This window comes from Cylas formicarius, unplaced genomic scaffold, assembly GCF_029955315.1.
Source record: "Cylas formicarius isolate icCylForm1 unplaced genomic scaffold, icCylForm1.1 PGA_scaffold_10__41_contigs__length_53128322, whole genome shotgun sequence".
Lineage (NCBI taxonomy): Eukaryota > Metazoa > Arthropoda > Insecta > Coleoptera > Brentidae > Cylas > Cylas formicarius.
Genome location: NW_026844214.1, coordinates 40,365,404 through 40,375,607, shown reverse-complemented (window position 1 = coordinate 40,375,607; position 10,204 = coordinate 40,365,404). Strand labels below are relative to the sequence as shown.

The following is a 10,204-nucleotide window of genomic DNA, read 5'->3' as shown; positions in this document are numbered from 1 at the left end:
AAAAAATGCGAATTAAACTCACCAGACCAATATTTACATATTAAATAAACAAAACAAATCAAATTAAATTTAATAGCACATCGAGTGTAAACCAATAACGTTATATCAAACAAATATAAACAAAGGCGTCCGCCTTCATAAGAATATGAATGAAAAATTACTTTTGGGGCGATATAATTGGTTTTAAATTTTGGAAGGAATAAAACTTAGTTTTTACATATCGTAGTAATATCAAAAAGCAACGTTGGTAAACAAATGATGCCATAATTGCACATTTGATTCTCACTCAAAAATATATCTTAAAGGTGTCCAAGTATTACAAATTGATCAATTGTATATAAAATCAGCGGTAAGATTTGATTTTTTAAATCATACCAAAAATATATTTCCAGTTGAATTTAAGAATAAACCATTTCATAAAATAAAAAGCAAACTGAAGCAGTGGCTAATAAATAATAAAATATCTTGATATCTTGGTTCTATGCTTAGCACGAGTTGTATAACCTAGCTGGGTATAGTCCCTGCCTATTATTATTGTTATAACATTCGACTTAAAATCTAATCCATAATCTACGCCACAAATTTGTATTGTATTGTTTTCTAACGTGTTTTCAGCACCATGTTATTAAGTGCTCGCACAGACTGTGAAGTCCATAGTGCATATTATTGTTCGGCAATGTTAATTAATGTTGTTATAAATAAATTATTATTTTTAATAATAATAATTTTGTGTAACAGACAGATTCTGTCCAATTAGAGGACAATGTTTCCGACACACTAAACTAAAACCACTTAAATATAAATGAGAAAATGATAACAATAAAAACTATAAAAACTATTGAACTATTGAACATGCACAAGAGACAGCGCCAGCCTGCGAAGAAACAACAAACATCACAGACCTTTCAGGCATTCATTAACAGCCTTTTTAAATGCGCTCAGACTGCTGTTGAACAGATCTACGTCTCACTGTTAAGCTGATTGAAATTCCTTGTCGCCTGAGAAAATGGAGCCCTCGTTCCAGCATTGCTAGATGTAGTTGGTCGAATGAAGCAAATTATGTCGTACATCAAAAGAAGGTACACTAAAATTGACAATCGATGAGGTCATTGCATAGTTTATATACAAATACTACAGGGCGCCCAGTCTCCAAGGACAAAAACTAAAATCGCCTTAGCAGTTCTGTATGGACGCAGCCCCTGGGGTCGAAACCAATCATCCAACTTGAATGTTTGGTAATGTGCACGCCATAAATGGGAGACCAAATTATGGAAGAATAACCAAATTTAGACTTAACTAAGCAATCATATAACCTCTTTAGATACTGAATATTGTCAAACACTTGGGTAGTGCCGAAAATGAAACCGACGTTCCTGATTGCTGACTGGGCTATGCTCCAATGTGAATGTTAAAATTTAGATCCATATCAACAGATACCCCAAGGTCTTGAATCACCCCACTGTCCACCACCAATACGACACAAGCAGGAATTTTATGACATTTTTGCATACATTAGTATATTCCTGGACGATCCCTATGCCGAGTTTCCCAGTGGTGATGTTTCGGACAGTGAAGCTAATGCAAAGATTCCGTCAATGTTAGTTGATGTTGATTTGGTCTTGACAGCATTTGCAAATGCATTATTGTTATATATACTCTTATGCTAGTTGCAGTTTTGGATGTAGGTAAGCGGAGCGCCGCTTAGTTTCGATATTGTCAAGTCTTATAAAAAAATACAAAAAATATTTATTGAAAATAGCTAATATTTAAAAATGAATGGTAGAAAATTGGGCATCTAAAATCGGTTAACCCAAGAAACCAAGACATAAAAGACGCAACTTTAGCGTGGTCACAGTGTCACATAACTTTTTCTTTTCTTTTGTTATAGGTACTAAATGAATTCGTATATTTTTTTCCCTTCTAGTTCCCCAGTCTATTGCAAAACTTGCTTAATTTACTGACAATAGATTTAGGTATAACATAACAACGATACCATTGATTCGTTTATTAAAGGTAAATACTATTTAAATTATTTCAATTTAACGATTGGAAAGAGAAAAAGTCTTTTAATATTGCTGTAAAGTAACAGCTTACTGATACGCAAAAAAGAACCCGCGATTTTTGCCACACCTATTCGTATATTTTAACGCAATTTTTATTGTTGTTGCATTGTATATTTATGTAAAAAGGATCATTTTTTATTCAGGGCAGTACAACTAATATAATATTAATCTTCATCGCATGGGATGAGTGTTCGTATTAGAAAATCGAAAGAGATTAAACAGGAAACCAAAAATCATAACAAAGCATCGTTTAATTAGAGAATTAACCAGACCTTGGAGTTACTAAATTTAGAGTACATTATAAATTAATTTAAATCTGTAAATGTTAAAAAACACGGTTTAGGTTTATATTTTATCTATATTTCACTCATCTCTTCTACATTTAAGTATAATGAAACTTCATACTTTGGCACAGCATTCAGGGTGCATATACCTATGATTTCGCAAAAAGCTATTTAAAAAAAACACTAGGAGTGGACTTTGACACCGTCAGTGCGGTAGTAAACGTAGAAACGCAGGGGTTTAGACCATTGTCGAGGACAAGAGGAAAACATGAATATTTATAACTGCCAATAACGTTTCTCCTTTAATTAATTGGTTGTTCATTCGTTATCAAGATATTGAAGTGATTGTAGAGACCAAATCACGACTAATGATGACCGAGAATGGGGAATTGTTGGTGGTAAGTATGTTTCCGTAGTAAGATAATATGACTAGCTGAGTTCACAATATTTATTGACACTACTTATCTAACTTCATAATGTGTTCATCCCTCATCTACATTTTAATAATAATAATGCCATTAATAAAAAAATCCAGTTGATGCAGAGAGTCCGAAATCTAGCTTGCAGCTACGCACATCTAACGACTAAATGCAGTTATTAATACGGCAGCATTTCCAAAAAGTATAAAAAATGAGATTTCGGAAAAATGTCGAAGGGTAATTAATATTATTAAAAAATAAGTAAATAAATTAAATGTAGGTGGTCCCTTTCCTCTTACTTTAGAAGGATATTTTTTCCCCGTTAAAGGTTTGTTTTTGTTTTTAAAATTGATATTTTTGTATTTTATCTGTATTTGTAAACAAAATTAGAAAGAGAGTCGGTGATTGTCTTGAGCCGTCAGAACCTCAAATCATCCGAAACATACGAATATCGGGAAATAGCGAAATGCCTTTTCTGAATTTCCAAGTATTCATGTGACTTGCGATGTTACCGAAAACATCTGTTATTCTCGTTTATGTTGGTAGATATAAGAGTGTATTCCAGGCGGTAAAGAAATTATTGAAAATAAAAATATGGAATAACACATACGCAGCGTGTGAGATAAAAAGTACGAAACGACAGTGGATGTGCAATTGTGCAAAAACCATATGGATCATTAACTTCTTATACTTATTCTAGTACCTTTCTGTTGAAAGAAAGGCAATTAGCTTAGAGTTGGATTATAAAATGTTTTTAGGAACAAAAAAATTATACCAATGACAAAACTGCGCAATAAGTATTGGATATTTCAAGATCAAAAATCGATCGAAATTGACACGTAATGAAGCGTTTTCGTCATACTTAAACTCGAACTGCCAATTAAGCATAACGCTTTTAATATTTTTTGCACGAAGGATTAACGCATTATTGTCATTTGCAAATGCGTTTCAGTTATTACGGGTAATATTATATAAGGACAACAGCAACCCACACGACAACCTTAGGCCGTTAGAATTTTATTAGAACGTAAGCGTCACCTCTACTCTATACTTAATAAAAATATTTTCGATTTAAGGAAAAAGCCCCCGTGGACGCTTCATTGGATGAATCCAGAAATCGGAATCAAAACGAGCAAAACAGCTTCTCAAACAGAAGTCGATCTGCTAATATTAAAGAAATACTTGTGAATCGCGTGCCATTTCCGTTGATTATTGACGCTATTTTGGTATTAACCGGTAAGTTTCACTGCGACATCTAAATAATGACATCAATCTTTACTCGCAATATATAATATTTGCACTTATACTTTAACAGATTTTTTTAAAAAGAGTTATGACGATACAAAATGTTCATAGTAATGTGAAACGAAAGATGGCACAAACGAATTTTCATTTTCGGGAAACCTCGAATGTAGCTTTGATATTACCACTCCCCCCTTTTTTGAGGAACATTTACAGTCAAAATGAATGGACAACTATCCTTCGCATTGCTTTTGAGGGGCTCAATTTCCGTTATATACTTAATTAAAGTAACCCCAACAGACAAAGTCAGGGGCAACAAAATATCCGGTGTTACAAGATAACAACTGTCACGGAAATGATCCCTCTATAAAACGCCTCTCTTCAATTTGTTAAATATTCGTTACCGAAATATGAGGTGAATTTAAATTCTTGTTATATTTGTCCATTAATTTTGACCTCAATGGCAAAAAAATTGTCGGTCGTTGAGCTGGTGCTATAACTGACCTATCATTTTTAGTGTTGATTATATTTCTCGTCTTGCACGAAGATCTGGTCATGTATCCCCAAGTTAAAGTAGGATTTTATTGTCAAGACCCGGCTCTATCGAAAAGCCACAACAGTAGTACCATTGCAGTCAAACACCTGATGGTTTCGACGTTCGTACTCATTCCCGTCTTTACCATTGCGGTGACGGAGTTCTTCAAAAACGTCTCATGGAAACAGAAAATTAGAAATTTCTGTTACCTCTATACGGTATCCGTAACTACGGCGATGATGTTGTTTATAATCAACAAATTCACAAAGTTTATGTTCAGTGAGCACAGACCTGACTTTTTCGCAGTATGCAGACCAGATACAAATGAAAATTGCACGGCTGGCACCTACGTTGAATCGTTCGTTTGTTTAAATAAAGACAAATTTCCAAGGATTGTCGCTAATGAGATATCGAAAAGTTTTCCTTCTACTCACGCGACGTTGTCAGTGTTCGTCACTATTTATTGCAGTGTAAGTAAATGAATATTTTAGTCATATAATGCATTATTACTTTCGAAAAATCGATGAAATCGCGCTAGACAACGAAACTAATTTATCGGCAACGGTAGGTCCTAGGGGATCCCCATTGCTACAGAAATGATCAGCTTCAAGAAATACATTTTTTTTTAAATTTGTCTCTGTCCGTTTTCCGTTTCCCTGTTCCCCGTTTCTTTGTAGACGGAGCATTAAATTGCGATAACTTTCGAAACCTTCAGCATTCAGATTTGGCTCCTTTTACAAAGTTTACAAGACACATAAGCCAATAGAAAATGGTTCTGTAAAAATCACGGCGTCCATCTTTTTTATAGATTTTCGACTGTTTTTTGGACATTGCTGTGAAACACGATAAGTGTCCGAAATTTGAAGCCATCAACTTGAAATTTGACACACTTATTGAGATTAGCACCGTAACAAAGCCTATGTACTGAAAAAATGCAAATCAAGCCCCAGATCTGGACAAAAAACCTTTATTCTCGATGATTATTCAAAAATATACAGGTAATTTGTAAAAAACTGAAAATATAATGATATTTTTTTTACATGGCAATATAGCCCATATGAACAGCTATAAGAAATATTCTTCAAAGATACTTCCACAGGCTACTGTAATACTTTTTATAAAACTTCTGCATTCCTCCTGCGTCGGTTTTTGCTAAGTCGAAATTTAGTTTCAGTCAAGGTTTGAAGAAGCCAACAGGATGATTGGCGAAACGTCAGCAATTTCGACGCAGCAAAAACCGACACAGGAGAAATCCAGAAATTTTGTAAAAAGTAAATATGTAGCTATCGATTTTAAATTTGGCAAGGAAGTAAAAGTCCGTAACCACTTCTTAACAGTAGAAATTTTTGATTTTTTTAAAATTATTTTCGCTTCCAGAAAAACATGATTTTATCAAAAACTATATAACCGATCGGCAAAATTTTAGAACCGGGAAACGCGGGATATCCGGGGCTATGACTTTCATTTCGAGCATGTTTTCGATTATATACAGCATTTTTCAATTATGGACAAAAATTTAAAAGACCATGAAAATTGTACTTTTCGGGAATAAATTATAAATCAAAATTAATAAAAAATATTTCCAATTGGTTTAAACAGTGTTATATACCACATCGAGAGCTACAATTTTTGTATTTACGGTTTTTGCCTATCACATGCGCTGTTCGAGATATTTGGAAAAATCCAAATGAAAATCATCATTTCTCGCCCTCAATTTACACGCGATGACGTCATTAACTATTACGACGTACTGCATTGTTTCATAAAACAAGTATTTTCTCGAAAACCATTTACTATATTAGAAAAATTCATATACCAGAAGACTTGGGAGATCCAGGGCTATAATGTGCATTTCGAACATTGTTTAAACTATATACAGGGTGCGTCGTTTATTAGCCCGAATTGGCTTCTTTTTAAAATAAAAATCTGGTCCGCGCCACACGCTACCAACTTGCCCCGCTCACCGACGATTTTTCGAAAGCAATCTTGTAGTTAATAACGTAACGGAAATTAAATACTAAGTCTACATATAATTTCAATTTCAATTTTATTTCACAATAATTAATACACAGCAAACCTTATAACTACTAACTACTAACTATTATATAAGCCTCCTAGTTCGAATAGCCTGTAATTAAAAAAAAATCTTCAAGGTCACGTAAAAATTTAGCTTTGCTATATATAAAAACATTTTTCTAGAATATTTTCAATTTTTAATAATACCTACATGTGCAACGCAATGTATAATATATAAATCCACCAGAAAAAGTAAAGTTGATGATAGCTTGAGACGAACGAAACGTGGACAGCGCTTTTGGAGTTCAACAGAATACGAATAATTTGTCCCAACTTTTGAAATAAACTCGTAATAAAAGTCGAAGACAACTTAAAATTTGCAAATATTATTGAAATATATATAATATGATATATTATCCATAATTACTGATTAGAATTTTTGCAACAATTTCGCTCCCCTCGTCGTTTCTGAAAATCTAAACTGGTGGGAGTCCAATTTAGAATTGCAGGTTGGAAAATAAAACTAGGGCTCGCACCAAGGTGGAGATGTTTCTTGATGGTGAGTCAATATTGAAAATTATTCTCAAATTCATTTTAAGAAAAATATTTGGTAGGTATGATTTTTGAGATATAGTAAATTTTTCAGGAAAAGATTTTGATTTTTTACTCGAAATATTTACTAAATTATTATAAAAATTTTTGCAAATGGCCACCATCAATTGAACAGCCGTTCTAATATTTCATTCGAATTCCCCAGGAGGTAACTAACTAAAACTAGATTTGTGTCTTCAAAAATTGTTAGACGGTGGAGCTAACTGTAATACTTTTAATTTATTTTTTTTAATTAACGGTAAAGTCTGTTCATAGATATAAGAAAGTGACTAACTGATACGAATTAAGGCAAGACCCGGGCAAGCTGTAAGAATGAAATATGACCGAATTTTGCTTAGAATTTAATTATTTCGGGTTTTGTTAGGAGAGATACAAAACAATATTTATTTATTTATGTTTAAATCTAAAATAAAATTACAAATTATTTTTATTACCTACTTAAATTACTTAAAATTATTCACAGAATATATCAGTATCACTATTGCTATTATCGCCTGTTCTAATTATTATTTGATCTATATTATTTGCAATATGGATATACGATTGTTCTCCTTTTTCTACATGTTTAACAGAATTTGCCGAACTTTGTGGAGGGATGTTAAAAACTTTGGTTTCTATAAGTTTGAGGACATTGGAGTTAACACCGGAAAAAACATTATTACGACGAATGGAAGATTTCAGTTGGTGCCAAATATACAGTGGTAAGGTGGAGGAAGCCTTAAAACTGTATGCCCTAGATTTTTTGCATAATTATCACAGACGCATTCCTTTTGTAGGTTCAAGCTTTGTAGAATCTCAATCAATTGCTTTTTGGTATAATCTTCGTGAAAATAAATGTCGTTATTATACATGGAGTTTTGGAACTAGTTTGTTTTTAAACCAAATTTCAAATAAATCAGCGGTGGTGTCTTCATAGTAATCCAGAGTAAAATCTTTAATATTTTTCGCAGACAGAGAAAGTCCATTTGGAATCCAACCATCTTTAGAGCCAGCATGCAAAATAATTATTCTTTCACCTCTTTTTGATGGCGCGATTGTTTTACACTTATCAGTTGAGTCAACCCAACCATTTTCCGGGATATCATAAGTGTCGAACCAGGTTTCATTGCCCTTTGTTGTTCTCTGTAAATCCTAATTTTGTCTAGATATTCCAGTAGCCATTTCTGAATTCTAAAAGATTCCATTTAAACTTGCCTTTTGTCAATTTTTTCAAATCTAAACCCATGTGTTGAATACACTTCCATAAGGTATTTCTGCCACATTTAACACCGGTTTCATCTTTTTCAAGCCTCCTGAAATGGGATTATTCACAATTTTCCATTCAGTTGATGTTGGAATTTATGTCAATGTGGTCGTTTCTTCTAAAGATGCTTGCTTGCTGGCACCACGTTCAATGAGAGTCAAATAAACATTGTTTATAACTTTCTTAGTCTCAATAGAATAGTGTTTTCTACATTTGGGCGGGAGCATCTCCTGAGATACACTAGAGTCGCACATATTTTGCATAATTCGCACTCGATTCAACACACACAGAATGATTACTAATAAACTTAAACTAAGTAGCATACCAAACCAAAGAATATTAAACGCAAGTAGGTATAAATTTATTTTCTATTATAACCTTGTTGCATTGTTGTTAATGACTACCCTTGGAGAATCCCATGCCAAAGCAATTGGTCACTTTCTTATATCCATGAACAGACCATACATTTGACAAGAAACGCGGTATAGGGAACTTTTATGCAGAAATGATTGGACTATCCAACGCAAATATTTGCCTTGAAATATGGTGGTGTATCAAATTTACGAAATTTTACAAAGATGTTTAAAATCGTTTCTTAGATAGTGTAAACAAATTCAGGAAACTGAAGCATTTTAAAATATGGTCAATAATTATCCCCGTCACTATTGACTCTCCACTAAGGAAAACCCAGGTACCAGAATAATAACCACGTTTTCATTTACTTTTAGTACATTGTACAAGGGGTGCCGTCCAGTAAAACGGGCTTTCTGGTTAAGCACTTGTTCAGTGTGGCATTGTTTATGTGGAGCATCGCAAATTCGGTGACGAGAATAACCGACGGCCGCCATTTTTGGTGGGATGTCGTAGTCGGTGTTCTCTTAGGTGCGTTCGCTGCGTGGTACGTTCTAAGGACCACGAGCCTAAAAATCATGGAACGTGTCTATTGCGGAAAACAATGCGAGACAATTCGAAAAATGTATTAGAGTGGAGTAAAAGTTGTTTGTAATTTGGCTGTGTAAATAAATAGATATTTGGAAAATGTTCTGGCATTTTTAGTAAAGTCCTTCTTGTAATTTTATGGGCTCCAAAAAGTTGTTTTTCCTAGGGAGTTATTTTATCCTCAAATTTATTAGACAAAATGAATTACAAATTACTTGCGGCATGTCCAGCATGTCCAAATACGATAATATATACAGGGATAATATATAGATGGAGATATGTTAGAGCTCAATTCCTAGTTAAAAAATATGATTCTTTTTTTATAAACATGGTTGCGCATGACCCTTGAACACTACCAAGGGTGTTAAAAACAAAAAAAATTCATTAGTGTCTAAATAAATAATCACTCGATTCTCTTGAAAGTTGGTAATGTTATTTGAGGTATTAAGTGGCTAATTTCACCCTCATAGATTAAAATTATTAAGTGCAGGGGCGTCTCAGGGCACCTTGGCGAATGTTATTGGTAAAAAAATGTACGCTACTGCCTTTTTTGTAACTTTTATATTTTTTGCTTGATTAAGCATGTAAGTTCTAAAATCGTAAATACTTACGAAGAGATAAGAAATAAAACTCAATTCGTTCAATGATTCGTCCAGTGAGAAGGTGTACAGAAATGGATAATGGTCATCTTCAACATTTGTTGTAGAGTGAATTTGGCGCTATCACGTGACCAATTACAGACCCTCGAACTCGAAGCCAGTGACGGTGCATAATACATATTACCAATCGTTTTTGGAGTCATATTTGTACAAATTGTCAAGACATATAAGAGCAATCAATTACAAAATACT

The 10,204-nt window shown here is 33.5% G+C and overlaps 1 protein-coding gene across 1 annotated transcript; it reads left to right on the top strand.

The window, feature by feature from the left end:
* The first annotated feature begins 2,654 nt into the window (after positions 1-2,654).
* LOC132704086 (phospholipid phosphatase 1-like) lies at positions 2,655-9,443 on the top strand. Its single transcript, XM_060673844.1, has 4 exons — positions 2,655-2,745; positions 3,843-4,002; positions 4,526-5,013; positions 9,143-9,443. The coding sequence occupies exons 1-4, from the start codon at positions 2,716-2,718 to the stop codon at positions 9,395-9,397; spliced, it is 933 nt and encodes a 310-aa protein (XP_060529827.1). The 5' UTR covers positions 2,655-2,715; the 3' UTR covers positions 9,398-9,443.
* The last annotated feature ends 761 nt before the right edge of the window (positions 9,444-10,204 follow it).